Consider the following 15,910-nt stretch of genomic DNA (forward strand, 5'->3'; position numbering starts at 1 on the left):
ACACATGAAGGGTGAAATAAGATACAGGTCAGAGAGTGAAGGGGGGAGACGGATAAACAGGCATGAAATCTAGAGTTCCTGTGTGTGGGAGGGAAACCAACCGAATACCTTTAGTCAGGAATGAAACGAGGGCATCGATAAAACAGACCGTCATTAATGCTTAGTGGTGCGCATGGCCTCAAAAACTGGTTTTAAGTCGTCTTAATGTGGGATAAAGAACGACGCTCGGAGCCGAGTGAAGCTTCTTCAGCACTTTTATCAGAAGTCCTTTTGTGAGATTGTAACAACAACAATGTTACATAAGAAACACACAGAAGACGACGACGAGAGTCCAAAACAAGAGCAAACCGACCGGCAGGAAAACATTGTCATCTCGGATTTATCGGTTCTAATAAAAATTACATCGTAAAATCAAGTAACGCCACTCGTAAGGCCTTTTGTTAAAGGAGTGATTTGGTGTTTTGACTTTTAGCCTGAAAAGCTTCTGAGGATGAAGGCGCAAATCCGTCCGTCACGCCGAGGTGTCAACGAGCCGCCGTCTGTAGCTTGACCTCCAACTTCTGTGGTGTCACGTTAAGGTTAACGGAGTGTAAACAAAACTACACCCACATGAATCACAGGTTTAGTAGGTTAACTGTTATCCAGAAGATCTGAGCCAGTCGTATCTGCTACAGGTGGTCCACAGAGCTCCTCGTGTGGAGGAGAATTTAACCACATACGTTATTCTAGTACAGCTACAGGCTGACACTTTAAGATGAAAATAAGCATCTGGTTCGCTGGCCTGCACTGCAAATAGCTGATTTATATTAAGAATGTTTCCGAGCTGTGTTAGCATCATGCCTGTAACCGACGTTCACTAAGAAAAACTGCTGATGTGTACCCCAGGGCTGCAAAATGAACAACATTTTTGCTACCAATTGCACGTAAAAAGAAAAAAAAGCTGAAGTTTTTCGATAGTATTCTTTTCTCCACCCAGCAGTCCAAACCAAATATAATCAGCTTGCTGTACATTCAGTGTGATATTAAAGCCAAAATTCATATTTTGAGAAGCTAAAAGCAGATTTTTCTGAATGTGGAAGAAATATTTTTGGTGCCAATTACATGTAAAAGGGGGAAAAAAATCCCAATTTTGAACATTTCTACAGTTTTTTGTCCAACCAGCAGCCAAAAATCCCAAATATATTCAATTTGTTGTAACATTAAATGCGATATTAAAGCCAAATTTCATATTCGAGAAGCTTAAAGCAGTTTTTTCTGAATGTGGAAGAAATATTTTTGGTGCCATTACATTGTAAAAAAAAAACAAATCACAATTTTAAAAAGCCAAAGTTGTCTTTTTCTACAGTTTTTCGTCCAACTGGCAGTCCAAAACCCCAAATATATTCAGTTTGTTGTAACATTAAATGCAATATCGAAGCCTAAATTCATATTTGAGAAGCTGAAAGCATTTTCTTCTGAATGTAGAATAAATATTTTGAGTATCAGTCACAATTTTGCAGAACCGACGTCGGCTTTTTCCACAATTTTCTTTCTACCAACCAGCAGCCCAAAACCTAAATATACTTCATTTNCATTTGCTGGAACATCCGTTGCAATATTCCTTCACAGACTTTTCTGACAAACGACTAAAACTACTGGCAGATGAGTTTTTGCTCGTCTAACTCAACACCCTGCTCCACTCGTCAAAAGACTGTCGTGTTGTCGTCGTGATGACACTGATATTTATTAAATCCACATACAGACTTTTTGCAGAGAAACAAAACTACCAGACTAAACTTCAAAATGTCAAGGCATCCCTTTAAGAGCAAACATGAGTTATCAAAAAAGAATAACACTTCAAAATAAGAGCAAAAAATATTACAAAACGTCTTGTAGGTACAGAGGAAGAAAGGGGAAGGCAAGCATACATACTGTACATCTGTAACCTGGTAAAGCACACGTTCCACATTTGTGATTTCAAATGGTTAAAAAAAGAGACGTGAGATGATCCCTCAGTAATGTTGTTTTACCTTATGAGTTACACTTGAATAAGCTCAGTGATTTACGTATATTGAGGCGAGATATTTCAAAATCAACACAATCGTACCTTCTTTTTTCTTTTTCAATCATTTGAAATCAACTCAAATGCTTCGTTATTCACATCTGGTGAGTTCATGACAGAAATTCAGGCACAGTCTTTCTTCCTCCAACGTGTTTTTCTACGACTGAATTAGCCACGTTTTGCTAATACTGGATGAAAGTTGTAGGGTGGTGCGCCCGTCCTGTCACATAGTACACGCTGGGATGTCTTCCAGCCACCCGCGGTCCTCAACAGAATAAGCGGGTTAGAAAACGGATCAGTGGACGTTATCCCGGTTTCTATGAGTTGCATTTACGGAGGTTAAAAAATCTCCTCTTCAAGTCACAGATTTGCCCGTTTGGTGAGAATGAATGGAGCTCATTTGATTCACTCGTAACCACTGATTTAAGCGTCAGAGCGACCAGAAGCGATGCACCTCTGGCTCTCAGCGCTCGACCTGCTCCGTGTGTCGGATTAATCAGGTCATCAGACCGTCGGCTCGGAGGGAACGACGCTCTCGAACGGTCTGAATTCTCTACATGTGGCGTCCAGATATATTAATAGCATGGCTGAAAAGTAGGCTACGGTGATAAAATATGGTAAGTGTGCTGCTATATCAAACTGACACATATCACAGTCAGGATTGATGCCTTATCGCACAAAGGCTTTCGTAGCTTCATCACTGAGTTATGTACAGGGTATTCCTCCACTCAGCAACCCCGGCTGGGAGCTAAATCAATGTATAGCCTGTCTGCGGGTAGTAAATAATGAATATGGCTTTCTACAGTGTTTCATGCAGCCCCGCGTCGCCGACGACTTGGAAACTCTTCACTCCTCTGTTACAGGCTTTGAAAGTCCACCGCAGCACTAAAGCTTCTCCGTTATCTACACGGGAGGTCACAGTTTTCTCTGCTGCACTTTCTGGAGTCTGGAGGCAGTGATGCTGATGCGGACAGCGCATCGTCTAAGGCAGCCGGTAAAGGCCTCTGCCCTGGGAAAATTATTCATCAGAGAATACATGGAACTGCTGCAAAGAGACGGCCGGGTGAGCCACTTTGCCAACAGGGAAAACGTGGATAGGAGGATACGTTTACATCAGGAGGAGATGAGAAAGAGGAGCCTCGCCTTCTTTGTAGGAGAGTGCATTTCTCCCGCATAGGGGTAAGAGGATCTTACAGCTTCTAAATCAATAGGTGATGGTGCCGCCTGACAAACTATAAATGGCCCGCTTTCAGGAAGCCTTCTTGTCAAGGTCTTATCTGCCTCCTATTTTGTCCACGTTAACTTTATCTAGCATGTGTTTATGCACTTGTCTTAACTCACAGTGGTTCCGAGTCAACTAAACACGGCTGAGACAGAAAAGAGTCGTTTATCCTTTCAAAAAGTCCATTTCAGAGGCTGTCAGAGTGTTATAGCTTGAAACCTCTTCTGCTACTTTTGCCTCAGTGATTCATTAAAACTGTGATAGAGGCAGCGTTTTTTTTTTTTAGTTTTTAAGGCAGTAGAAAAGGGGTTTAGGAAATGCTGCTTTTAGAATGAGGGTGAAATATACGCTGCTGTTAATAACGGCTGTGATCAACACCGAGCCAGGGCTGGTTTCGGGAAAAGGCTTTGCATCGAGACTGCAGGTCCCGTAGAAAGTGTATTTACTCAGATTGTGTGTTTGCTCAGATGAGAGGAAGAATTTCTACACTAACCTGTAGTCTGAAAGGCAACTTAATCTCATTTCTTAATAAATACATTACTCCCCAATCCTTTTTTCCTTCCTTCAAATCCTCATCCTCAGAATACCGATGGACCGTCCCCCCCGTCCTCCACCTCCTCCACTTCTTTAAATCATTGCTCTTAGTGTCAGCTTCAACCCCCTCATCCTTCTCCTCAACCAGAAAAGTTGCACTTAATTTGAAAGACCCTTGTTTAAGCCCCGGTCATCCCTCTCCTCCTCCTCCTCTTCCTCGACATGTTCAGTTACTCTTCCCTTCCATTATGCCTCCCACTCCTCCTTTTCCTCAACACGGACAATTACTCTTTGTTTCAGTCTCTTGTGTGAGCCGCACTCTCCCGTCCTCTCTCTCCACGTCCCTGTACAGCAGCGATTTCTGGGCCTTCAGGCGGCAGGCCAGGGACATGAAGATGGAGTCGACGTTCTGACTTTCCCTCGGGTCCTTGGCCGACGTCTCGAACAGCAGCATGTTGTGGGAGTCGGCGAACTTCAACGCCATGTTGGAGGGCACCTGGATGAGAAACGGTGTTTAATTGCGAGCTGGATGGTGAATAAAGGGTTGAATCGTGTTGCAGGGTTTGCTCAGGCTCACCAACCTGTATTTGGTCCACAAGGTCACACTTGTTTCCTACCAGAACTCGAGGTACGGACGCCGACACCCGGTGGCCATTGCACTCCTGAAAGAGAGAAGGGTCAAGATTAGAGATAAAGACCAACTAAACTACACCGATCAGTCCCAACATTAAAACCATGTGCTGCTGAAACAGCTCTGACCCATTGGGACATGGAAGCTGCTCTGTGCTATCAGGCACCAAGATGTTCGCAGCAGATCCTTTAAGTCCTGGATGTTGTGAGGTGGAATCTCCGTGGATCAGGTTTGTTTTTTCCACAGATGCTTGATCAGACTGAGATCTGGGGAATTCAACATCTTGTCATGGCTATCAAACCATTACCAAACGATGTTTGCAGACCGTTGTCATCAGGGAACAATGTGCTGCGTCCATGAAGGGGTGTAACAATATTTAGGTAGGTGTTTGTGCCAAAGTAACATCCACATGAACGCCGGACGCACAGTTTCCCAGCAGAACATTGTCCAGAGCATCACACTGCCTCTGCTAGCTTGCATTTTTCCCACAATGCATCCTCTTGCCACCACTACCCCAAGGTTCATTAGACTATGACTCCTTCCATTACTCCATGGTCCAGTTCTGGGTCTAGTTCTAAGGTTTTCAACAGTTTGTGCTACTGTAGCCCTTCTGTGGGATCGAATTGTACAGACCAGCCTCTACTTTTCACGTTCCTTGGATTTCCATCGACTGTCCTTCGTTGCACCACAGATACCAACCACAATCAGGCCATCACCCACCATTTCATCAAAACCTCTTTAGATCCTTACGCTTGTCCATTTTCCCAGCTTCAAACACATCCACCTCAAAAACTGACTGTTCACTTGCTGCTTAATATATCCCACCGAATGACAGGTGCCATTGCGACGAGATCATCAATGTCATTCTCTTCACCTGTCAGTGGGTTTATTGTCGCGGCTGATCGGTGAATCTTCTACTTGGCCAAAGTACCGTCGTGTCATTGAACTGGTGGCAGGATGTCTGTGAAGCCACCGTCAATGGCAGTCTGTGTGAGTAAGATCCAATATTGACGATAATTGAGTAGATTCAGCCAATTGAAAAGGACCAAAACAGCATAGAAAATGTGCTTCTACCTGGTTTCATTTGGTAAAACCAGACATTATGACTCAGGTTCACAGTGAGAGTAACCATCGTGAAATTATACATAAATGATCTCAAATCTTTTTAAACAAAACATCTGTCTAATTTTTGTTGCAGTGTCAGTCATTACCAACTTTACTACAGTGACTAACTCTACAACTAATATAACTAACATACAGTATGTTACTTCTTGGACTGTTACTATTTATTTAACCTTCGATTGCTTAACATTTTTCCTGTCATGGTTTAATCTCACATTTTTACCAACGAGTCGGTCTTGTCCTGTGGCTTTGGGTGTGACGTGGGCGTGGATTAACTGAAATCTGAAATGTGTTGATGTTCTCGGTATCACAAAACGGAGGAAATTACCAGAGATGGAAACTTTGCAAGTTAAAGCGAGTCCATCTGCTGCATTTTAAATGCAACAGCAAATCTGACGTGACTCAGTGGAGGTTAACAGAACTTCAGCAAATTTACAAGGTGATTGTTTTTGTCAATGTTTGAGTATTTTCAACCAAAGCCATGTAAAATGTGTTATTTCCAAGGCATTTTAAATACATTTCCATTTTAGGAAGGGACAACTAAACCCCAATAATCCTAAAACTGCACTAGTACTGTTTCTACTGCTCACTCTGAAAGTCGTCCTGCCATTACAACGACATTATTGCCGTTTCAGATATATTGACTCATCGTAGCAGGAAATGCTTTGGTTTAACTAACAGCATTAACAATGACTCACTTGAAGTGTCCCACGAAGCCTCAACAGTGAGTCACATGCAAGACTAAGTGGAATGCAGCTGCTACTTAAGTGTTATTAAAGACATCTGTGGTCTGCTGTGAAAAAGACAACATTACTGTACTTTTACCACTATTATTACTGCTCTACTGCTACTGTACTAACACGATTTCATTCTATAACTGGCTACTATGACTACTACCAGTTACTGTAGGCATACCAAGTAGTTCTTTAGTATTCTCGTCGTTTAATCGTAGCAACTGGACTTGCTTGAGTTTCTTGAAGACGGATGAAGGATCCTCGTTATACAACTCGCATAACGAGGGGGAGGAGCAACAAACCTCCAATTGAAACCGAAACCCAAGAGTTAATGGCTCCTTAAGGATATAAGTATCTGGAACTCCCAACTAGTCAGTCAGAACTGATGAAGAATCTTGGATGAGAGGTGGAACGTCTTCAAGGAACTCAAGCAAGTCCAGTTGCTACGATTAAACTACGAGAATAACCAAGACCTGGATGACTGAGAATCTTCACTGACTAGTTGTTTAGTACCTCTGCTAGTAGTAACTAAAGGTTGGATGTTGAGTTATGGAATAGATTAAACAGCCACCACACTGCCAGCAGACAGCAGCTGAAATACTGTAAATTATTATAGGAGTAGCTTTATCACTCTGACATGAAGGCCACAGCAGTGATTACATTAAATGTCAAACAATGTTTCAGGATGGAAACCTCATATTAGTGTCAAATCTTGGCAGACAAACTCTGATGGAGTTTCTCATTTCTCCATTCTGCACTAATAACACCACGTGGTTCTTTCGCCAACCTCTATCCATGTCTGTAAGTTGCGGAAGGAGGCCATCTTGGTCACATCATACACAAAGACCACAGCATGGACGTTGCGGTAGTAGTGCTCCACCATGGATTTACGAAAGCGTTCCTGGCCTGCCGTGTCCCACACCTGCACCTGTAGAGACACACAACAAGCAGTATAGGTTGGTGTTTTGATGTTACATGCGATTGACACAACTGAGAAAGACACTGAACCGTAATCCCTCAGTGTCTGTATCCAGCTGGCCAGAACCCACAGGCCCATTTGGCTGTCAGAGAAATTACCGCACGCACAATGACAGGATCCAGACGTGCAGGTTTAATCCGCAACTATGCAATTTTTTTGATTGCTAGCAAATGCTTAAGATAAACCTCCGTAAATAAGAAGACAGCCATGAATACGAATCTGGTTACGGTGAGTTGTCTGAGCCCATGAGGTCTTACAAAAGCCACTACATGGCACTGAACCACATCGACAGGAAGCAGCGCTGGATATTCCCGGCTCCAGGGTCTCAGGGGAGCGCTGTTCTGCAGCCTGATGGGATTTTCTGCTTAATCATTAACAGAGGCTTCAGGCGCTCTATATAGTATATGCTAAAATAAAACGGGCACAAATGTGTGTTTAAAACCAAAACAAAGCCCAGTGAGCTGTATTTATTACATGATTAGCCCAGTCAGCAATGTTAAACGATAATAAGCTGTACCTGTTTCACTACCTGCCTTCTGTTTGCTTCACATTTTGACGAACCTGTGAGTCCTGTCAGGTCACAGCATGATTGACAAGATAATTCAGATAATTTCAGCTAAATGTGTCGGTATTTTTTCCCCCAGAGCGGTTTTGTACAGCTGTTTGACACCATAATGGTTTTGAGCATGACGCCAGATTTCTTCCTCGGCCAGAGAACCTGTGGAGCTGCTCTCCGGCGCTGTGTTCCTTATCTGGTTCAGATTTAACCGGGAGGAGCACCAAATCTCAAAAGAGGTAACATATATGCCCCCCTGCAATCATCTTATCAAACGGTGTGATCTGCAGCACTTTGCCTATCGACAAGGACCCAACACTGAGCCGTCGGCGGCAGCTTTTAAAAACGCGACTGAATTATGTGCTATTAGCATTTGAAAGGAGCAGCCCAGCTATTCAGCATCACAGGCTGAATGCAGCATTAATGCAGCTCATAACATCAAAGCTCGGCGTGTGTCAAACACTGGCGTGCCCTATAATTTGACAGCAAGTTGAGAATTTTCATCTAATTGATAGTGAATTCAAATAGATCCTGTGAAGCTGATTGGAGGCTGTCTGCACTGTGATTACGGCACTTAGTTTTGCCATTTCCACTTAAATTTCCATCAGCAAAAAAGTCTCTTTGTAGGCAGGAGTGCAGAATATCTCAATCCATAACTGGGGTTTGTTTTTTAAAAACGCTCGGAAATAAAAGAGGAAGTAATCTGATGTTGTTAAGTCTCTAAGATATCGCGGCTGTAGGTCAAACTAACTGTCTCTATTTTGACACCTCACTCCGTATATCTATACTTAGTGCTCTGCTCTGCTATTTATAGTCCTCTGCAGCTTGTAGCTCACATTTGTCGTTGCCAATCTGTGCACTGCTTTAATTCACCTGCCAGAGGACTGGAGAGGAAAAGAGACGCACGGTTAAATCCCTGTGCAGCTAATCTGACTTTTGAGTGAATTTTAATTATATGCTAATCCTTTTATCCATTAATACATGAACTGTGAGTGAAGTTTTGACTTGTGTTGACATGGACTTGGTTCATAACCTTTTTAAAGGCTTTACTGCACTACTTGAATACTCGTGTTTTTCACTTCAACAATAGTAGAGTCCAATGTAGAGGCAGTGAAAGCACCATCTGGATGAGACACAAATAGATTTCAGCTTCATCTCTCAGCTCTGGCGCTGGAGACAAACTTGTCGACTCATTACCACATGAATTACAAACTCCCTTTAAAGCTTGGTGACAATTTTAAGATGATAATAACTTTTCTATTCAAAAGGGATCTGTGTCCTGCACCAGAGTATGGTACGTGTCCACGGGGATGTTTTTAGGCACAAGAGATCTCACTGCTTCCCAACACTGAAAGCTTGATCGGTGTGCAACTCAGCAGCGTCTTGATAGATGATTGACAGCTGCTCTCCAACAGCAGGCTTCACCCCCCTACGGCCGCCTAATCATTGGCTGCACCTGATTGGACGACGCTTCACTTGGAAGCTGGACTTCAAACCAGACCAACATGGCGGCTCATTTGGAAACGTTATATACAAAAACGAGTTCCTGAAAACATTTAAGGTGAGAAGCAAGTTGCTAAATCTGTCTTCAACAGTTAATTTGAACATTTTTCGGAAGTTTTGTGAGGCGCCGATCACGCTTGTTGCTACTATTGTGCATAAAGTCGCAGATATTTCAAACTTATTCACATAAAAAGTAGGTAATACATAGAAAATGAATGGAAAGCATCGAAGTGATAGATCCTGTGGACACGCACCATTAAGCCACTGTTATATTTTCCATGTCTGTGAGGATGCGAGGGCACTACGTTCTAGCCACGGGGTTAAATGAGCAGTAACATATCTGGTAGTAGTACATGCATGCAATACGTAGACGACAATCTACTGCACATTTACGGAACATGTCGTCCAAGTGGACTAGAAATAGTATAAAGCCTCTGTTGTTGTTGTTATTAATATGCAACTTTCTTGTCCTTATGGAGACCGTTTGGACGCATTCAATAAATATGCAGTCGTCTACGTCTATGTATTCACTATAGCAGCAGTGGCAAATTCTATACCCAGATGTCTGCAGAGGGTCCTGTGAGAATTCTTGCAGACTTGGGAGAATACGAAGCTGCAGAGTGTCCCATACTGGCTTCATACCACTTTGGTCATACTATCCTGCAGACATGCACTCGACAGCTGTGGACACCACGGACGTGTAGTTGTTGGTAATGTACTACTTTGTAGTCTGCCTGGAGGATGTGTTCTATTCATGTGTGGTAGTCGCATCGACATATTTGACACATGCACCTCACTGCCCTTGTAGTTTTTACAAAATAGTTTGGGCTCTACGTGGACGCCCAAAGGTTTCCCCCCGACTCTTGTGGACTTCACACGACATAGACCCCATCGAATCCCCATGTACTTGTGGTAGACGTAGAAAGTATAACACTGGGCTGATAACACCAACTACACATCCATGGTGTCCACAGCTACTCGAAGACAGCACAATCGATGCTTAAAGATTAACATCATCCTGTGTTTGTTGTATTGTCCTGTTTAAAAATGTGATGCTGCCATCCTGAGCAGGTCTCCCTTGTAGAGGAGCTGCTAACCTCAGTTCAGCAAAGCTTAAATAAAACCCCACAGCAAAATAAATGGCCAGTTGATGAGATATTTTGGGTCTTGGCCTTGGTCACACTTGAATCCTGAAATTCCAAAGATAATACATTTTTAAGACTATTAAAGACAATCCTTGCACTTTTGCAGCTACAGCAAAACGAGAAAAGCACTTGACCAGGCTTATCTTGTCTTAAATTCCTCATATCGACATTGTCCAGCTGTGAAGGCAGCGACCAAGCCAGATGCCCATAGAGAACAACCCCCATAAGAGCGACACTTACACTCTGACACCATGCGGATCATATAGTACGAGTCTCGCAGGTGCTTTTGGGTGAATTTCGGTGATTCAGGCACACTGACCTAATAGATGAGGTGCATCTCTGTGAGTGTGTTTATGAGTCAGCATTAGGGGGCATCTGGAGGTTGCAGACGGACCGTTCTACTGATACCGAAACGGGGGGAGGGGACTCACATTTAGGCATTCTTGTATTTGTTTGGCTCCGTGCAAGCGAGGAGGGGGAAGGTGTGCGAATTACCCAAGAGAGTTAAAAAAAAAAAAGGCTGACATGTCAGTCAACCAGAGGGGAACGTTCCAAGCCATTCTGCATCGAAGCAACACTAAAATCCGTTTTTTTTGGTCATGATACAACAACTGTCCTGCGATCATACTCTGGTTTGACATTGATTCTGCCAATACGTGCTGCTACTAATGAGCTTAGAGGTCATTAAATTTTAATTTACCAGAGTTCCATTACAGCGCTACTGTTATAACGCTGTTGGTTTTACTTGAGGAGAATTCGTTGCCATAGAGCTTGGGTGTTTTTTTTTTATGGCAGGTTTAAATGGAAAATTGTGAATAGTTTCCTCCCAGAGAACTGGATGAGGAAATGTTGCGCAATTTCAAGCAGCACACTCAGTTTTGGATGTTTTTTCAGAAACTCAAAAACATGCAGAAAGGATAAAATATTTGGATTCACAGTCAAATCTGTAAAAATATAATTTCTGGATGTGTTTCAAGCCCTGAAAAATCCACCAAAATGCCCATCTGGTCTCACAAATCCAACCCACTGCTTTGTTTTGTCTTCCTTTGTTGGCTCAAAATGAAAATTTCTCCCAACAAAAGTACATTTTGCAGCAACTAAACACCTCCACAGATATTCTTTAGTGATGCAAAGTGTGCTGTGATGCTTCAGAGTGAGGATAAATTAAAAATAAAAAGGCCCTGATTGATGCACTGGCTGCAGATGAGCAACAGACAGAGAAGAAACAAGGAGGGGGAGGTGGCATCGAGGAAACACCGCCGCTCAGCATCCATCCGTTACCTTGATCGTCTCCCCTTCGATCTCCACCGCCTTCTCCCTGAAATCCACGCCGATGGTGGCCTCCGTCTTGTCGGGGAAACTCCCCCCGGTGAAGCGGAAGGTGAGGCAGGTCTTGCCCACGTTGGAGTCCCCGATGACGATGATCTTAAAGATCCGCGTCTGGATGCTGAGCTCCAGGGAGGAGGTGCTCAGCTCCACCGAGGACGTGATGCTCTGGGCGGCTTCGGTGCTGCTGCTGGCTCGGCTCCGGCTGGCTCTGTGGAAGTCCATGGAGGATGTCAGGATGGTGACATTGTCGTCCGCTCGGTTCCGTCTTCCTCTTCCACCTCCTCCTCCTCCTCCAACGCCGCCGCCGCCACCCGGAGCTCGGGTCTCCTCCTCCGGGGAATCGTTGGTCATTATACCGGAGGAGGCGATGCGCAAGTCGGTGTGTGAGAGGAGAGGAGAGGAGAGGAGAGGAGAGGAGAGGAGAGGGGGAGGACGGTGGATGGGTGAGTGAAGGGAGGGGAAAGGAGGAGGAGACCAGGGATGGAACAATACCGACGGAGCTGCTTCAGCAGATCACTGTGGCCTTAAAGGGAGAAGCATTAAAAACAATTTTATACAACAGAAATCGACTTTTAATCCTAAAACCTCTCCATGAAATAGATCTGTTGGAGTAAAATGCAAACTAAAAATCACTTCAAAACTGCAGCACATCACATTAAGTTATATGACTACTGACAGTAACTTAATATTGATGCCATAAACCTGATTAAACATAACATCAGTCCCAAGATCATACAGTCTGTGAAGTCATTTCAGGAACCTTTTCCCACCACTTCATTAAATGCATGGCAAAAATAACATTTTCAAATTGAGACAAACCTGCAAATATCATTTTGTTTTATTGGGCTGATTAGATTGGACTTTATTCATCACCACAAATGGGAAACTCACTTGTTGCAGCCGTACAGATGTAGGAAAAGAGCACAAAATAGTAAGTTAATCTAAGAAAAAAGAAAAAAAAAACGTGCAAGAGGACAAATAAAAGTATAAATAGGAAGAGAATTACTCATATATTGCACATGAGAAAATGGGTATAATACTATATAGTATGTATGATGTTGGTGTTGTAATGTTGCATTAACTTGATTTTGTGTCACATTTGAACTCAAGTTTCTGCATTATTTGATTTAGGACTAAAGTAAAGTTGAGGTAGCTTAATGTAATTGGCTTAATAACTTAATTAAAAAAAAATAAAAAAAAAAATCCTATCTTAACATGTCTGGACAATTTCCGACAGTTAAGACCGATAATTAAAAATAACTTTGATTGTAGAGGATAAAGTCATTCCCCATAATTTAGTGTGATTTGTTGGCTGAACGTAATGTCATTAGATGTTGCCATCAATCAAAAAGACTAATGCAAACTAATTAAAGTAGTTAATATTGTAGTTTAGAGTATGTAGTAACAGCAGTGAAAAGAACAGTTTCTACAAGTGCAATACATGCATTTAATGGCTTTAGCAGACTTCAGTTTAGGTAAAGAGTTTACATCCATCCATCCATTATCTATACACCTTAATCCTCACTAGGGTCATGGGGGGCTGGAGTCTATCCCAGCTGACTCAGGGTGAAGGCAGGTTCACCTGGACAGGTCACCAGTCTATCACAGGGCTACACTTAGAGACAGACAACCAAGCACACTCACATTCACACCTACGGACAATTTAGAATCACCAATTAACCTCAACATGTTTTTGGACTGTGGGAGGAAGCCGGAGAACCCGGAGAGAACCCACGCTGCACGAGGAGAACATGCAAACTCCACACAGAAAGATCCCGGGTGTCCTCACTGGGACACGAACCGGTGACCTTCTTGCTGCAACATTGCTAACCACCGAGCCACCTTGCAGCCCTAAAGAGTTTTCATGAAATGTAATATACAGAACTTGTGACAGCCTTGTATAATCTAATGTATTGTTGTATATTAAAGCAGTAGTTTTTAGTCTTTGTGTCGGGTCCAAAAGACTGATCTGTCTTCCAGACTTCTAATAGAAACGTTTTATTTGTAACATAGATGTAAAGATGGACCCAACACAGTGTCTCTGTAGATTCTCAGTCATCTGAGGGTTATATGAAATGCTGAAGTAGAAGACAAGCAGGCTTCTTTTTTGCTTCTTGATGATGTTTCAGCTCATAAACAAGAGGCTTCATATGTTCTAACTGACTGGTGTTGAGTCTCAGGTGTCTGTTGTCTCCCATGACTCACATGAATCAAGGCTCAAATGAGACAACAAGTGAACCCGAATAGTGTGGTGGATAAACATCAGGTCATTAAAAACTTAGAACAATGTGGAAAGATTTAAATGATTGCAGTTCAAATCAAATAATCCCCCAAGTAGCGAGCCAAATTAAAGATAGGTCTAAATATATATACCAAAGGAGTTTGCCATTCAAGGATTAAGAGACTGTCAACGCTTTAACTCGTTAAAACTGGCGTCACTGAGACACCTACAGCAGTCATTTGTTGTTTATATGTTGATGTGCTGTTAATTTGACATTTGAATCCATTTTTTTCACAGTACATTTAGATTTTCGGTGCTACTGCTCGCTGGTATTCCCTACGGGACCATTACACTGATACTAAACGATTAAACTGCTCAATAAACACCCACCTGTCACAATAAACCCACTGGATTCACAGAGCAGGTCGGTGCGTTACATGGTTATTTGGTTATTTAGTGGAAGATGCAAAGAGGTTCGTATTGCGATGGGTCTCCCCAGTTCCTAATAGTAATAGACCCTAACAGTTTGTTTTCTTCATGGTAGCTCCTTGCCTGTGAAATTCCAGATAATATCTTACATATTTACTCATATCCATATATCATTACTTCATTGTGATTGTAGCTTTCGCTTTCCTTTCAGGTTGTGACAGAAAGTGAAACAGATTTTCTCAAGTCACATGATCTGATTATCACATTCCATAAAGCATCAGAGGACGGCAGCGTTCCCACATTCCAGACCTGATTAACGTAAAAGAAAAGGAACGTCCCTCCAAATCAGCATCAATACATCACTGCTATGGAAACCACCTGCACTTCAACAACTTATACGTCTCAGTAGCTCAAGTCAGTAGAAATGACTCGTGAGTTTCTTGCTTTTTTCAGGTTTTATGACATCTTTTACTCACTTGATTTTTGTTATTCTCCTTTTTTTTATTCACAGCCATGTTGGCATGCAAAAATATGCCAGTTGACATTGACGGCTGCTGGATTTGAATGAATAGGAATCTAGCAGAGCAGAAGGACGACCACCTCAAACATCTAATTTCCTTCATTCTGGTGAGTTTGTATGCACCAATTTGTACATAATTGATAGCGCAAATGTCTTCATTTATGTAAAACAAAACCCAAACTCCAGGCAGCAGGTGACACCATATAATAGAAAACAATGCAGTAAAGATCTCAGACATTCTGTGTTGCTTTTAAATATTTATTCCCCTTAAAATCAACTTTTCTCATTTACTATTATCCTCACTGACTCGGTTTCCGTCCTCCTTGGCACGGGGAAGGAATCTCTTTAAATGTGCATGTGGCACCTGTTCACATCAATAATAAACTCACTATAAATAACTGATGAAATCTACACTCACTAGATTTGCTCATAAACAGCGAATCAACAAGACGACATCATGATTTCATGGCGGTCGGTCCAGAAGTTGCCGAGAAATGTCACTCAAAGTTGTCTACTGAGCATCGTTGCCACAGCTGAAGCCGCACAGTTATCGTGACTAAAAGCGACGCAGCAGTTTTCTTGCCTGCAGCGTTCTTTCCAGCCTCACTATTAGCATGTTTCTCATTATTATTATCAGTGTCTGACTGCAAATAGCCTGAGTGGTGCACATCCCATTATGTTCATCCTTCAGTTACGGAACATGGAGCCAGGCAGCTATTTCCATCGTTTTTATAATCCGTAAACGCCGATGCTTTGGAGGTCTAAAAAGAAAGATAAGAAAGATAAAGAAGCAGTTTTACTCACCGTTTGAAATGATGTCTGACGGCGAGCTGCAGTGTGTTTGAGCTGCTGTGCTTCCATTTTGGCTCAGACCAGCAGAAAACAAGCCCGAGATGCACACACACACACACACACACACTCCTGTTCACATGTATGAACACACC

At 42.6% G+C, this 15,910-nt stretch overlaps 1 protein-coding gene across 2 annotated transcripts; it reads right to left on the reverse strand.

Moving 5' to 3' along the window:
- Positions 1 to 1,701: 1,701 nt before the first annotated feature.
- rab33a (RAB33A, member RAS oncogene family) lies at positions 1,702 to 12,196 on the reverse strand. Of its 2 annotated transcripts, XM_008279463.1 has the most exons (4): positions 11,749 to 12,196; positions 7,072 to 7,212; positions 4,379 to 4,459; positions 1,702 to 4,293 (listed from the first exon to the last, which is right to left on the reverse strand). In XM_008279463.1, exons 1-4 carry the CDS (start codon positions 12,145 to 12,147, stop codon positions 4,069 to 4,071), a joined length of 846 nt encoding a protein of 281 aa, XP_008277685.1. In that variant the 5' UTR covers positions 12,148 to 12,196; the 3' UTR covers positions 1,702 to 4,068. The 2 variants fall into 2 exon arrangements, with proteins under 2 accessions (XP_008277685.1, XP_008277686.1); XM_008279464.1 differs by lacking the exon at positions 7,072 to 7,212.
- Positions 12,197 to 15,910: the final 3,714 nt, after the last annotated feature.

The sequence above is a fragment of the Stegastes partitus genome, unplaced genomic scaffold (assembly GCF_000690725.1).
Source record: "Stegastes partitus isolate 25-593 unplaced genomic scaffold, Stegastes_partitus-1.0.2 Scaffold160, whole genome shotgun sequence".
Lineage (NCBI taxonomy): Eukaryota > Metazoa > Chordata > Actinopteri > Pomacentridae > Stegastes > Stegastes partitus.